This window comes from Schistocerca piceifrons, chromosome 6 (assembly GCF_021461385.2).
Source record: "Schistocerca piceifrons isolate TAMUIC-IGC-003096 chromosome 6, iqSchPice1.1, whole genome shotgun sequence".
NCBI lineage: Eukaryota > Metazoa > Arthropoda > Insecta > Orthoptera > Acrididae > Schistocerca > Schistocerca piceifrons.
In genome coordinates this window covers 163,579,650-163,596,417 of record NC_060143.1, presented here as the reverse complement: position 1 = coordinate 163,596,417, position 16,768 = coordinate 163,579,650, and the positions used below count along the sequence as shown (strand labels likewise).

Below are 16,768 nucleotides of genomic sequence, written 5' to 3'. Positions count from 1 at the left end.
ACAATTCGTGAAAGGGACAAGCAAACGAGAGTAGATATTTTTTCCGTAGATTATAATTTTCAGCCGCTCTATTGGTTCGTTACCGCTTTTCCTTTACAGAAACCAGATTTATTGTATTATGTACTATCCGTAATCGTTGAATGTACTATCGTAATCGTTGAATGAGTAAGGTCGAAATGCAAGCACGCAGCCAGCAACTAGTGCTCACTCGCGCGCGTAGATGCCGCCATCTCGGTAACTCTGACAAACTACTTGCGCCAGTACAGGTGAACCAGGACCCACAGGAACGCCCGAGGTGGATGCCCCCCCACTGAATGCCTTCTCAGCTGGGTCACTGGCCGCCTGCACGTGGTATGCTGTCAGTGCAAAAGCTGTATAACTAGCCGAGGGCCGAGGTTAGGATGAAGTGTCGCTCTTCCTTCACTCACGCAGGTGAATCTCGATAAATCAGTAATTATTAGCACCACAGTGATGCGGGTTGGCGTAGCATGCCCGTTATTGTAACATATATTTGGGAATAAACTGGTGAAAATTGCTTACTCGGTGGCCACACAGTCATACGGCAAAGATGAGTTTCATGGTTTGCACAGTTTCTTAAATGGAATTCATCCCAGAATCAACTTTACGTTGGATGCTGAGAGTTAGGGCAAAAATCCGTTCCTAGACGTGTTTATATATAGAAAATCTAACAACCTAGGACACAACGTGTATAAAAAGTTTACTAACAAAAGCAGTCATTTAGATGGTACTTCGCTCCATCACCCGCCCCAGAAGCAAGTAGTGCTCAAGCCTCTGTGTTCACGTGCCCTCTGTATGTACAATCACAACAGCTTAGAATCGGAGTTGGATTTTTTTATGAAGACAATGAAGGTCGACGTCTATGACAGTATGCCAATAGGGCTTTTAAGCGAAATATTTATTATGCTAATAGAACAGACTAGAAACTGTCTTCTCACTCTGTTAATTTACCGTTTGTTTCCGGCGTCTTAGTAAAAATAGTATTCAGACCTCTTCCTACAGTCAAAACAAAATAAAAGAACTTTTCTGACGAAGAACAGGTGCACCTGATTGCTTCGACACTGCGGGGTTGTATGAACTGAGTTGTGGCTGCGGCAGAGTGTGTATACGTGAAACGGGAAGGACTGTTAAAGAGGGTGTTAAGAATCACGAACGCCACATGCGGCTAAAACGAAGTGTGAAATCGGCGGTAGCGGAACATCACAAGGTCTGTGGCCTTGTTAATGATTTCAATAACATACGTGTGCTGGCTAAGGAAATCAATAGTTGTAGAGATCTGGCGAATAACTCCCATCTTTGGCATTACCGCGGGGATACATCTCTTACTATCCAATGACGATGGTCCATTGTAGCCAAAACAATTTTATCCAGTAATCCTATTTCTCCAACAAAAGCGCGGTAAACCTCCTCTTTATAAATCCGACACTGGTCTCTGTAAGTATTCAATCGACAGTGGCCACCACAAGATCCTAAAGAAGAAGCAATACAGTAAATATCTGGAGACAAGTCTCCATGGTCAACTCACTTTTATGTCTTACAAAGATTCAAGAATAAATTTAGTACTGCCTTAATCCTAGTGTACAAAGTGAGCCTTGGAAATCAGAATTTACCTTCCATTTACAATCACTACTAAAATTGTTAAACATTTAACCGCAAAATAAAAGCTGTTTCAATGACATTAAATACATGTTACACAGTTTTATAGAATTATTGTTGTTTAAACTCTGTGTGTTGGAAGAGGAGAAGAAATCGTGTGATGGTATCACACAGGTGGGCTCTGGCTTGACATTTCAGAAATTGCCAGGACGCCACGTATTCCATCCGCAGCAAATGGAATAAATTCGTTTCGGTCACGAATTTCCAACAGCTGATATAGGACGAACGCAACGCGGGTTGCCGTACCCGCAGGAGATGGTGAACTCGCAAACGCGATCCGAGTTGCAGAAATTTCCTCCCTTTACTACCTTTAGTGTTCCTTTTCCTGCGGTGTGAGGTGACAAGGTAGGCAAGACACTTCTTCAGCACTCGTGAGAAGAGTTTTCCAAAGCACTGATTACCCTGATACATTTTTCGCTGATGTTAACTACAATGAGGTCCTACCTGACTATACATTCGTATTTGTTAAGTTACCTTACGTCTTGAGTTCATCTTGTTCTACTCTTAATAAAATACCCCTCTCCTTCCCCTAGCCAATGTCTTTCTGATCTAATCGAGTGTTGTACAGGGAAGAAGACGGTAAACCTGTGTATTACAAATGACATCTGTATTCACATCTTGGGTCGTCGGGTGTTCTACCAGATATCAGCAGTCTCATGTCGCACCTGATGAAGGTTACGAGCTACGTTACCGAAATATCGATCCAGGACGACGCTGATATCCGGGAGAACACCAGACAAATCAAGATGTGATTAGTTCGCAGGGAAAGCCTGAAGAGATAAAACAGCTGTATTTATACTGCCTTTTTCAGTTCTATTATGTACTAACGTGTCGTGAGCAGATTCCTTTGAACAATTAAATAGTGATACCCATTATACGCGAAGAGTCTAAATTGATTTCAGGGGGAAGTATGTGTTCAGAGAGGTTATGAAGAAAAATGTTATTCAGCGACAAATTGATATACGGACTGTATTTCACAAGATATTATGCGATGCACGACGTTACAGTCCTTGCACCCGTCATATATTAAACAAGGATTTGAACTCATACATTGCTTGCAACGTTGTAGTTGTGTATGCAAAGAAACAACTCAATAAACCAGGCAAGAAAGCCAGGGGAGTAGGACTCAGGTTAGCCTGCAATAAGAGAAAGACACTGAGTTACACTAGGAATTAGAGAATACACATGAAGGAAATGTGCGAAAGGAAGACTAATTTGAATAAGTGAAAGAAAGTATAACAAAGAAACAGTAGCAATAGGTGCATAATGGAGAGGCTGAAGAAGTGATGATATCAGCCTTCTCTGTGAAGAGATATAAAAAGGGTATGAAAAGACCGAACACTACAAGGAAACGATAAGGAGTGACTGATAAAAGTAGTAAGTGATGAGTCGAAACAACTAGAGAAAGATGAGAGCGAATTTCTGAGGATAATGTTGTTGTTGTTGTGGTCTTCAGTCCTGAGACTGGTTTGATGCAGCTCTCCATGCTACTCTATCCTGTGCAAGCTTCTTCCTCTCCCAGTACTTACTGCAACCTACATCCTTCTGAATCTGCTTAGTGTATTCATCTCTTGGTCTCCCTCTACGATTTTTACCCTCCACGCTGCCCTCCAATGCTAAATTTGTGATCCCTTGATGCCTCAGAACATGTCCTACCAACCGATCCCTTCTTCTAGTCAGGTTGTGCCACAAACTTCTCCCCAATTCTATTCAGTACCTCCTCATTAGTTATGTGATAGACCCATCTAATCTTCAGTATTCTTCTGTAGCACTACATTTCGTAAGCTTCTATTCTCTTCTTGTCTAAAGTATTTATCGTCCACGTTTCACTTCCATACATGGCTACACTCCATACAAATACTTTCAGAAATGTCTTCCTGACACTTAAATCTATACTCAATGTTAACAAATTTTACTTCTTCAGAAACGGTTTCCATACCATTGCCTGTCTACATTTTATATCCTCTCTACTTCGACCATCATCAGTTATTTTGCTCCCCAAATAGCTAAACTCCTTTACTACTTTAAGTGTCTCATTTCCTAATCTAATTCCCTCAGCATCACCCGACTTAATTCGACTACATTCCATTATCGTCGTTTTGCTTTTGTTGATGTTCATGTTGAGGGTAATATTGGGCCCTAAATAACGCTGTGAAACGGGGATGCGAAAACCTAGGGAAGAATTGTAGCAGAGCACTAATTACAATCAGGAAATGTCAGACAAGAGGGCAATATTTTTGTGGCGTATGATCAGGCTGAATACCGACAGCAGGAACAGAGGGGGTGTGGTAAACAATGGATAGAACTGCAGGAAAGACAGGAACCAAGTAGGTTGTTGAGCTCAGGAAGGGTCGGAAATGGGATCGAGGTGGAAGGAAGGAAAATTGGAGAATCAAATGCACAGCGACCAGTATGGCCAGAAATCAGTGACACAGAAAGATGCAGGAAACGGATGAGAATCACCATGGCATGACGAGAGAAAAATATTGAATATCTCGAAAGACGAGGTAGTATGTGCACATGAGACGCTAACAGTATGATGAGATGCCACAGAACATCCAAAAAAATAACAGAGAACCCCGAGGAAAATACTAGGCCCTAACAAAAAGAGGTGATGAGAGATGGATACGAAGACCTAGGAATGAACTGTGCCTGAGCATCAGAACAAAATTAGGAGCATTTAGATTGCAGAGAGTAACATTTATGGGACTTGTGATCACAATTAATATAATAGAGTGCCCAAAGGAGTACGAAAAACGAGGAGTAGAAGAGGAAGGGCAAGAAGCAAGTGGGTTGATGAACTCAGGAAGGAGTGATCAGAATTTAGGATCAAGGTGAATGAAAATTGGAGCTAGTACACTGCGACCAACATGCAAGAGATCGATGTCAGAGAGAGGCACAGCGAAACGATAGAGCAGTGGAGCAGACAAGAGAAAAGGATACTGAAGATTGCGGAGAAGACCGGGTTAGAAGACTGTGGGGTCTTGCCTACTCATTGCTTATAGGGTGCCTAAGGGATGCAGCGTTCTCGGAATGATATACAAAAATTCAGACAAATAACATTAGTAGTTTAATTTCTAGAAAGCAAATTGACAATACTTAACTTTGATTACAAAATGGTTCAAATTGCTCGGAGCACTATGGGACTTAACATCTGAGGTCATCAATCCCCTAGACTTAGAACTACTTAAACCTAACTAACCTAAGGACATCACACACATCCATGGCCGAGGCAGGATTCGAACCTGCAACATAGCAGCAGCGCGGTTCCGGACTGAAGCGCCTAGAACCGCTCGGCCACAGCGGCCGGCCTTTGATTACTGCAAATGTCGCTAGCGAGAGGCGACATGAAAACAGTAGGTTCTTACTATACACAAAGTGGAAGTAAGCACTTGATATGGATCATGACAATCTGATAGCATAGCACTAACGTCCGTTATAGACGGGGCCGATCTGAGCGGCCTTGGTTAGCAGGAGAGGCGCTTAAATTCACTTCTTACAGGTGTGGCTCTTGGCGCGGCGCGGTCCAATTCCGCGCACCATTGGCCGGCGTTTCGTCACCGCCTTCTCTGGTCTTGAGTTCCGCATTCTCTGTTCCGGCGCTTGTGGTTACGCCAGAACAAAGACTATAAAGGAAGAAGAAGTTGTGGGAGGAGAAGAAGAATCCTTGGAATATCCATGGTCACGCAGAGGCTGTATCAAAATAAGGGGAAGAAGGGAAGAAGTAGGTGGACGAGGAGGAGGAGGAGGAGGAGGAAATTTACACAATGCTCTAGGAAGCAGCAAGCAAAATAGAGTAAGGAAAAATCAGCTTCTTACTACATGGTGATCCTCACGGATAACACGTAAATCACATTTTTTAGGTGTGGAACAGGGAGGCAATACCTCCTTGCTATCAAAATATGCTCTAGACGTAATCCCACTCCAATTCATTGTGCTCCAGATCGATTTGTCACGATGTTATTATTAATGCCAAATACATTGATAGATATCCCAAAGCAATTTCTGTGTGTAATGTTGTTGGGAACCATGCGACTGACTCCTATAAGAAAAGCAGTTGAGTGTAGACTCTGCAGAGCAAACAAATCAGCATTGTGCGATGTGGTACCCGAAGAGAGAACGGAAAATTCATCCTCTGTCAAGGTCCCAATTGCTTCCAGTCCGGAAACGAGGTGTCTGGCACTGTTGCTACAGAACTGTAGCGGTATGCTTCCGGCGTCCCGCGGGAAATTTACTTCCGGGCACTCGGCCGAGTAGTCTTACCCACACAGCGTGGCGTGGTGCGCCACCCTCAGTTGATTTGATGTTTTGATCCTAGTAAATTGAAACCAGTAAATTGAAATCTTGATATATACTCTGGCAGCACAGATAGAAAATTTACTTTAGACGATTGGTAGAAGATCGTAGCCCATCAGCTAACTCACAGAAAACGAGTCTACTCTGTTACCACACAAATGCAAATGGCTGAATATTCATTCAGGTGTTGATACTATGATACATTCCTATGTAGTACTTTCGTATGACGATGTGCCTATCTGAGACGTTTCCACGCCCGTCACGGGGCTAAAATATAATATTACCAACTGTGGGGTGTTATCTAAGCTTGTAACATACTCCCAAACTTTTGCTCCGAAACTATCGTAACTAGTTCGATAGTCCACATACAACGGAAATGTTTTAGACCTTCGAGCTCCAAAAGGCTTGTCTTTATCGACAGTGTCAGTATACAGACAGGGAACAGCGATCATGATGTTATCACAGGGACAATTGTTACTAGGCCTAAAATAAATAAATCCATCAAGGAGGCTAAGGTACGCGACACTACACTACCCTACACACAAACACACACACACACACACACACACACACACACACACACACACACACCATTACAGTCATTTACCCTTAACAGATATACTTCCACACACAGTTCTAATACTTCACGAAGGAAGGGTGCCTGCAGGCGCGAAGGATATAGGAAAAACATTTCCTGTTGGGCGGCTGAACCTGCCATTATGGATCTCCCAGCCATTTACGCCGAACGAATTCATTTCAAACAGTGTTCTTTGGCACTGCCTTGTTACCTAGCTTGAATTTATGGCGAACATCTCACTGGGTGCATAGCGCCACGCGCGTAAAAAATCGTCGGTTTGCTCCAGATTTTTTGATAAAATTCTCAAGAACGAATCTAGCGTCTGTCCACAAATTAGCAAGAACTGGAAATCATCGTTCATGCGAAACTCTGCTTGCCCTTGTCTCACACAGTTTCCTGCGAGGTACGCTTCACGGAAACAGGCTGGTCCCACATTCTTACATTTTCGAAACTCGTTTGATACAATACCACACTGCAGACTGATAACGAAGTTTCCATATACACTTTAATAGTGAGAAAATAAAATATCACGACGCACGACAAAGGAAATATCCGAATTGGACGGAAATCCGTAAATATACATACACTATGTGCTCAAAAGTATCCGGACACCTGGCTGAAAATGACCTACAAGTTCGTGGCACCCTCCATCGGTAATACTGGAATTCAGTATGGTGTTGGTCCACCCTTAGCCTTGATGAGAGCTTCCACTCTCGGAGGCATACGTTCAATCAGGTGCTGGAAGGTTTCTTGGGAAATGGCAGCCCATTCTTCAGGGAGTGCTACTCTGAGGAGAGGTATAGATGCCGGTCGGTGAGGCCTGCCACAAAGTCGGGGTTTCAAAACATCCCAATGGTGTTTTGTAGGATTCAGGTCAGGACTCTGTGCAGGCCTGTCCATTACAGGGATGTTATTGTCCTGTAAACACTCCACTGCAGGCTGTGCATTATGAGCAGGTGCTCGATCGTGTTTAAAGATGCAGTCGCCATCCCCGAATTGCTCTTCAACGTTGGGAAGCAAGAGGGTGCTTAAAACACCAGTGTAGGCCTGTGTTGTGATAGTTCCACGCAAAAGAACAAGGGGTCCAAGCCCTCTCCATGAAAAACACGACCACACCATTACACCACCGCCTCCGAATTTTAGTGTTGGCAATAGATACGCTGACAGATGGCGTTCACTGGGCATTCGCCATACCCACACCCTCCCATCGGATCGCCACATTGTGTACCGTAATTCGTCACTCCACACAACTTTTTTCCACTGTTCATTCGTCCAGTGTTTACGCTCCTTACACCAAACAAGGCGTCGTTTGGCATTTACCGGCGAGATGTGTGGCTTATAACCAGCTGCTCGACCATGAAATCCAAGTTTTCTCACCTCCCGCCTAACTATCATAGTTCTTGCAGTGGATCCTGACGCAATTTGGAATTCCTGTGTGATGGTCTGGATAGATGTCTACCTATTACACATTACGACACTCTTCAACTGTCGGCGATCTCTGTCAGTCAACAGACGAGGCCGGCCCGTACATTTTTGTGCTGTACGTGTCCCTTCACGTTTCCACTTCACTATCACATCGGCAACAGTGGACCTAGGGGCGTTTAAAAGTGTGTAAATCTCACGTACAGACGTATGACACAAGTGACACCCATTCACCTGACCACGTTAGAAGTCCGTGAGTTTCCCATTCTGCTCTCTCACAATGTCTAACGACTACTGAAGTCGCTGATACGAAGTACCTGGCAGCAGGTGGCAGCACATTGTACCTAATACGAAAAACGTCTGTTTTTTTTTGGGGGGGGGGGGGCGGATATTTTTGATCACATGGTGTATGCATGAAAACAAATTATTACAATGTCAGAAAAATTTGATGATTTATCCAAGACAAAGACCTTCACAAAGCAAGTCGATATCGCATTGGTCCATATATGACACTTATGCAAGTAGTTATTCGACTTAGAATTGATTGGCAGAGTTGTTGGATGTCCTCCTGAAAGATATCAAGCCAAATACTGTCCAACTGACGCGTTAGGCTGTCAATAGCCCCAGCAGATTGGAGGGCCTTGCCCACAATACACCAAAAGTTCTCAATTGGGGAGAATCTGGCGACCTTGCTGGCAAGATATGGTTTGGAAAACACGAAGACAAGCAGTAAAACTCGCGTCGTATGCGCGCGGACATTATCTTTCTAAAATGTAATCCCAGGAATTTGCGATGAAGGAGGGGGAGAGAATGGGGCGTAGAATATCATCGACGTACCGCTGTGTTTTAATGGTGCCAAGGATGACAGTCAAACGGGTCCCTCTATGAAAAGAAATGGCATCCCAGATCATCACTCGTGGTTGTCGGCAGTGTTCCCACAGCGAGAGAGGAAATAGGAGCGAGTGTGAATGGGCTTTCGAGAGCTTGATTGTAGCTGAGTCATAGGCGGGCGACAGTCAAAGCGGTATCCCGCCGCTGTCTGGGGCGTATCCACATATGTTTTTTCTGCCCATCCTGGGCTTATATTTCAGTAAGATAATACCCATCCGCAAAAGGTGAGAGCTTCTACTGCTTGTCTCCGTGCTTGTCAAACCCTACCTTTGGCCAGAAAGGTCGCTGGATCTCTGTCCAGTCGAGAACATTTGAAGCATTGTGGGCAGGGCCGTCCAACCGTCTCCGGATTTTGACAATCTAACGCTCCAGTTGGACAGTGTTTAGAATAATATCCCTCAAGAGTATATCCAATAACTCTATCAATCAATGCCAAGCTGAATAGCTACCAACATAAGTCCACAGGTGGATCAATGCGTTATTGACTTACTCAATTTCTGAAGCTCCTTCTCCTGAAGCATTCATCCAATTTTTCTGAAAATGTAATTCCCTCTTTTTTCTGCACATTCACATCACATCTACCGATTTCGGCCCCATCCAGCTCATTCCTTCGTGGTGCGTCAGTTTTTTTTTCTTAGAGTGTTTAACAGCGGCTCAAAGAGTTATAAAGCTATTGGACCGATCACGCTCTTGTTATCTATGTACGGAATCGATCTGTCGGATTGGGTGACCAGCAGTCGACGACTGTTTGTTTCCTGATGGCATGTAGCGTAGAGGGCAGTGTGGCTGTTGGGTGGTTACAAGATACCAGAGAACACAAAATTTCTATTTGGTGAGATGAGTGGCAGCTTGCTTTAAAGTCTAAAAATGTATGTTGTTGAGTGGAAAAATCTATTGTGTTCGACAACAGCGTTACTGGTATTCCGCTTGACTCAGTCACGTTGATATCTAGGTGTACTATTGCAAGGAGACGTTGAAATGGAACGAGCACGTAAGGTCATTTATTGGGAAGGTGAACGGCCGACTTCAGTTTACTGGAGACAATTCTAGTGAAGTGTAGTTCATCAGTAAAGGAGACCGCATATAGAACAGAAGTATAACCCATTCTTTAGTAACTGCTAGAGTGCTTGGGATCCCTACCAGGTCAGAGTAAAGGAAGACGGTGAAGCAATTCAGAGGCGTACTGTTAGATTTATTACTGGTAGCAATGAACACGTGAGTATTACGGAAATGCTCCTTGAACTAAAATGAGAATTCATGGAGGGAAGACGACGATCGCTTTGAAAAACAATGTTGAGAAATTTAGAGAACCGGAATAAGCGGTTGACTAAAGAACTCGTCTATTCCCGCCAATGTATACTTCGCGATGATAAGAGAAATTAGAGCTCGTATGGGTACACATAGATCTTCCCTCGCTCCATTTGTTACTGGAACAGGTAAGGGAATGACTAGTAACAGATGGTACATGTCGCCATGCACTCTATAATATCTTTGCAGAGTTTGTATGTATGTCGATGTAAACAGTTCTTAGCGGTAGATATGTCGTGTGTGATCATGACAAAAAAATCTACTCAGGAATGTTGGAGAAGGGCTAGTGTATTAGTTTGACAAAGGGAAGCCTAATCCGGAAACAAAATATGAGTCGAAAGGTATATGATAATACCAATTTCGCCGTTCGTCTGTTAACCATGATAACAATGGTGAAAATACAAGTAGAAGCATTTAGTGATAATTTTATTTATTGCTCGAATTTCACTAGATTCTATAATGATAACAGTTGTTAAAACCGGTGTCCAGTCAGTTTAGATGCAACCATGAGATCCTTTATTTCTTCTTTCTTCTCTTAGGTAATCACGTGTTAAGTTCTCTCCTTCAGTACCTGCTTTGTTATTCATGGTTTCTATTTAATCCTCCCACTTCATTCTTGGTCTACCTACTGGTTTTCTCTCCACTGCTCGATAATTCATTATTATTTTGGGCGTTCTCTTTTATTCATTCTTAAGACATGATCTCTCTATTTATTTCTATACTTTCTAATTCTAGCTCTTGTCTGATTGTTGTTTTCTTTATCACATCGGTCTAGTCAGTTGCTCTTCTTTAAAACCTCATTTCTGTCGTACTCGGTTGAATAAACCCTGTGGTGTTCGAATATTGTGTAATTTCTTGTCAGTAGATCCCTTTCAAATTCGATGGGGTTCTCATACAGAAGAGGTTTCATAGCACAAGAAGAAAACAAGTGGGATCATGTGCATGAGCCGGGCACGGAACAGGACAGCTTCACGCAAGCGTTCACAAGCAAGACTCGCTTAGTGAACTCTGGTGCCGCTGTATTCGAAGTACACATGCACAAGAAATTGAAGTAAGATAGCTTCCGCGAGGGGAGAGAATTTCTCTCAGAAATAGAGGACCAATGTTGCAACTGATCGGAATAGAAACGGATAAAGATCAATACAGGCCGCTCAAAACGTCTCTGTTCGAAGATCGTATAGTCCAGATTGGGTATGGCAATCAGACAATATCGCAGAGAGCGATGAAGCAATCGTCTTACGGACGCGGCTGACGATACCCGTTTGGTAAAACGTCTCCCGGTACGTAAAGAAGTCTGTAACTACCTGCTGTACATCGTCGTCCGACGGAATCGTCGAACCTTCAAGGACTTTTTTAAGGGATCGAAAGCGTGGTAATCGCATGGAGAGGGATCAAGACCATGGGGTGAATGCTTGAGTGTCTCCCACTTGAGTTGGCGTAACTTCTGCGATATTTACGATGTGGGGGCGCTTCCATTTCCAAGCCGCGGTACCAGCTTTCGTCGCCAGTAAGAATGCGCTCAAGGGACATGTTGCCTACAATACCGAAATGCACCAACCCCTTCATGTAGCCATCCTCTTTGCTGTTTGGTCGGCATTTAACACACGGGGTACTGACTGGCTGCAGACCTTACGGTAGCCTAAGTCTTGCTGATAATGTGTTGCACTCTACCGAAGCTGATGTCGAGGTTCATTGCTAGCGCAAGAAGGGTTATGCGTCGGTCCGCCCACTTGTTGTTGTCCGTGAAGATGACCTCCCAGATCGACCGGCTTCTTGTGTAGAATCTCTAAAGTTGTTTCTGACAGACATTCTGTCTCATATATAAGCTTCATTCTCCGATGGATGTTTTCCAGTGATTGTCCTTCAGCAGCCAATAAAATGTCCATTTTGGAGGCATTTGTTAATAACGTCACACAGTTCACGTCCACGAATTCACCGCCCGTACGTCGGAAAGACACAAATGCTACACTGATCCCTTGCCCATATGTCGGTGTATCGGAGTCGCGCTACGTTGCATACACACTGCAGCTATTGAGCTTTCCGTCTCTTGTAAAACAGAAGCTTCTACGACGACTTCAACTACGTAACATGTATGGCACTTGGTCAAGGTAACAGCGCCGCAAGCCATCAGGAGAAGAGGTTCATAAACGTCTGCCCTGTTATACCAAATGTAAGCAAACATGTAACTCAGATCAAGCTACATGTTTGCATACGTTTGGAATAAGAGGGCAGAAACATGTCAGAACCTGAGTTAAATGTTTACTTACATAGGGCAGACGTTTGTGGGATCTCTTCACCTGACGGCGGGACTGTGATTTGCGGAGCTGTTGCCCTGATGCTATTTGACCAAGTGACATACATCTTACGTAGTTGAAGTTCTCTTACAAACTTCTATTCCACAGAAAAATGTATATAGTTCTATTAGAAACAAAGAAACAGTTAGTGTCTAATTCGGCGATTAAAAACGATAAGAATTGTTTGATAATGTCAGGAAATTCTTGTGTTGACCTGTGCGCTTGAAGCCCAATAGTCTGTGTCCTGCTTTTGTAGCGATTTGTTAACTACTCGTAAAATTTTAGTTTCATTTCTTTCATCACTTGCTCTTCTGTTTCCTTAGAGTTAATTATTCTCCATACCTACAGTTTCTATAACTTTTTTCTGAAGTTTGAAAAAGATAGATCGTTAGTGCTTGGCACGACTGGAATATTCTTCAGCATACATTCTTTTTGGCGACATTCCCCATTCACGATATTCACTTTTTCGACTGTCATAAGCATTTAGAATGTCTCTATGCTTTTACGAGTAAGTTATTCGATTGGTACAAAAGCAGCACACAGATTGTTGGACTTCAAGCGCACGGGTAAACACAAGAATTTCCTGACATTAGCAAGTAATGTTTATCGCTTATAGTCGCCGAATTATACACTGCCTTCGTTTCTTTTTTTTCTAAGGGAATTATATACATTTTTCTGTAGAATTTGAAAGAAGTTTCTAAGAGGATTTCAACGACGTAACATGAATGGGACTTGGTCAAATAGTATCAAGGGGACAGCACCGCAAACCACTGTCCCGCCGTGAGGAGAAGATGTGTAACAAATGTAAGCAAACATGTAACTGAGGCTTTGAGCTAAGTCCTATACATGTTATGTCTATGAAGTCCTTTTAGAAACTCCCTTCAAATGCGGGAGAGAAAAAATCTTGGTGTTGTAATTCGGCGACTATAAACGATAAAAATTACTTGCGAACGTCAGCAAATTCGCCGCTATAACCTGGCGAAAGCCGCACCTCGATATATTTATTCATTCTGAATATTTTTGGAATGGCCTATCTTAGGTGTCTCACTCTGTATACTTAGCGGATCTCACGCCAACAATACCACTATGTTGCAATCAGTCTCGCGATGAGCAGTGATCTTATGGTTGTGGTTCATTGGGGATATGACATGCGAGTGATAAATGTAACACCGTTACCTGCTCTTTTGTTAGCATTCTTCATTATCGGTGACCTTTACTCACTTGATACTTGTTGTACTATGATGTGAGCGGACTTTGCTGAGAGTGTACCCCCGGTGTGTGCAGGTGCCGCCGTCGCCTCCGCTGCTTCAGGATGGTGCCACCCTGCTCCCGGACTGCTCTGCACTTCTTCGCCCTGGCGGTCGCTCTCTGTCTGAGTGCGGTGTCAGCAGGCATGGACGGCGAGAGAGACGCCTGGGAGAAGCCCGGCTGCCACAGAGTTGGTACGTGTTTTCTGGCAGCACGGACTCCACTTCATACCAAGAAGAAACAGTCGAATAAAACTATTAAACGTGTAGCTATGACGTCAACACTGATCAGTACACAACGATATGTTTACTGATCTCTGGTTATCATCCAAAACCCACATCTTAATATTCTAATATAATCCTCTCCCTTTATGTTGCTACCAACTTTTATTGGTGGCAAATGAAATTTCGACTCTTTTTCATTTTCAGACATCTGAAACCATATAATATGTCACATTTCCACAAAACATGGCAGGTGTAAGCGTTACAAGTTGTAACAAGAACCAAAATACGACGAAGGCAAGGCATTGACACTGAGAGTGATAATGGGGGTAAACCTCAAGAAAAATCGAGACTCTTTCACAGGGTTTTTCGTCCAAGAAAAGGAGCTCGATAACGTAAAATTTCACTATATACTTAAAATTCTCAGGAAAATAGGCGTAAGCAATTGGGAAAGGCGGAAATTAGTATGTATAAGAACCAAGAGGGAACAATACGAATGGCAGACTGAGTTGGAAGCTTCAGTAATGGATTCATCTTTTAAAAATATCACTATAGCCTTTCAACTCTATTACTTCATTGTTCCAAGGGAACGCATGACATTACCGGCCAGTTTCGGCCTGAGGACTTTTTAAAATGTATTGCGTCAGTGTTGCGTGTATCGTAAGTGTATTTAAATCTTCTTTCGTTCAACGTGAGAAGATTCTTGTTCCAACACTCGTACGTCAAAACTCTATATGACGTATATAGTCTTGGAGGTTACGAACTGCTTCCAAGCACACATTTTGCAATACGCCACGTATGTAAGATTTTCTCAACGACTGGCTTTATAATCTTTGTCAAATACAGCTGAAAATGTATGTGGACTGTACAGAATTCGTAGTTCGATTCCAACCACTGGTTCAGGTTTCTTGGTATCTACTTAGGTGCCTGTGAACGAGATAAAAACTTACCTAAACATCTAAATTTCATATGCATTATAATGGCACCTTAACCCTTGGCCAAATTCCCTTATTTCCTGCACCCAACCTCTCACCGCCCTCACCCCATCCTCTTCTATAAACTAGAGAACAGTATACAATATTTTCGGTCTGAGGCTACCTAGTGACTAAAACAGCAATATGAGTGAAAGGCGTGTTCATTGATCCAGCAGCCTTTCAAGTCATATAATAATCCTAAATATCCCTCGAACCATGTAGACAAGAGCTCGCGTCGAAAAAGGTGGGAAGTCTTCAACACCTTGCGTGATTTAGCAACGAAAAGTTTAGAATAACATAAGCAAACACTTCCATTAAAACTGTACACGTGACGGAAGGAACCCATGTCAATGAAGGCGATTTTAAAGAGCAAAGGGTGGTCTATGAGAGGAGGAGGAGGAGGCCCAAAAACGAGTCCTGGTCCGCAACTAAATTTTAATCTGTCAGGGAGTTTCAGATCAGCGTACTCTCCACTTCACAATGAAAGTACATTCTGGAATTTTTGTCTGATAAAGTATACTGTGTTCCATTTTTAGTCCCATTTTGTCCATACTACGTTTAGTTTCTTTTTCTTTGCTGCTAGCGATGTATGTGAAGGAAAAAAAACATGTCATTATTCTCGGAAAGTGTTGGTAATGCGCGAACTTTGTCAGCTTTGATATAATACCAAAAGCGTCTCACTGTACAATAGTTTTTATCCAAATTCGCTTTTCCTCCTTTTTTTGAATCATCAATCTTCCGACTGGTTAGATACGGCCCGCCCCGAATTCCCCTCCTGTGCCATCATCTTCGTCTCAGACTAGCACTTTCAACCTACGTCGTCAATTATTTTCTCACTTATTTGTTGGATGCATTGCAGTATTTGCCTTACCCTACAATTTTTACCCTTTGCAGCTCCCTCTACTACCATCGACGTTATTGCATCATCTCTTAACAGATGTCTTACCAACGTGTCCCTCCTTTTTCATTAGCGTTTTCCATATATTTCTTTCCTCTCCGATTCTGCGCACTACCTCATCACTCCTTACCTTATCATTCAACTTAATTTCCTACATTCGTCTGTAAAATCACATCCCAAACGCTTCTATTCTCTTCTGTTCCGGTTTACCGTACAATGCTGTGCTCCAGATGTACATATTGAGAAATTTCTTCCTAAAATTAAATCCAATGTTTCATACTGATAAAATTCTCATTGAAAGCAATGCCCTTTTCTGACACTGCTAATGTACGTTCTTTGTCCTCACTGGTTCGTGCATCATGGATTATTTTGCTTCCTAGGTAGCAGAATTCCTTAACGTCGTCTACTTCCTTATCCACAATTCTGATATTCAGTTCCTCGCTGGTCTCATTTCTTCAAGTTCTTTGTCCCATATAGTCTCAATCCATATTCCATTAGACTGTTCATTTCATTCAACAGGTCTTGTAATTCTTATTCATTTTCACTGAGGATAGCAAAGACACCAGCAAACCGTATCATAGATACACTTTCACCTTGACTTTTAATTCTGAACCTTTCTCTTATTTCCATCATTGCTCCTTCGATGTATAGTTTGAACAGTAGAGGCGAAAGACTAATCCCTGTCTTAATCCCTTTTTAATCCCTCTCTTAATCCCTGGCTTAAGCCCTTTTCATCGTTCTTGCTTTTACACACTTATTATTCTCTCTTGGCTCTAGTACATGTTGTGTATTACCCGTCTCTCCCTAGAGCTTACTTCTATTTTCCTCAGAATTCTGAATATCTTGCACCATTTTACATTGTCGAACCCTTCTTCCAGGTCGACAAATCCAATGAATTGTATTGATTTTTCTTTAGTCTTGCTTCCATTATCAACCGTAACGTCAGAAATGCCTCTCCTGAGCCT

General features: G+C 42.8%; 1 protein-coding gene across 1 annotated transcript in view; it reads left to right on the top strand.

Moving 5' to 3' along the window:
• LOC124803009 (thyrostimulin alpha-2 subunit) overlaps nucleotides 1-16,768 on the top strand; it is a 348,758-nt gene that overhangs the window by 282,110 nt on the left and 49,880 nt on the right. The window contains exon 2 of the mRNA XM_047264115.1: nucleotides 13,747-13,904. Within this exon, the coding sequence (XP_047120071.1) occupies nucleotides 13,775-13,904 (130 nt within the window). The 5' untranslated portion in view covers nucleotides 13,747-13,774. The remainder of the gene's footprint in view (nucleotides 1-13,746; nucleotides 13,905-16,768) is intronic.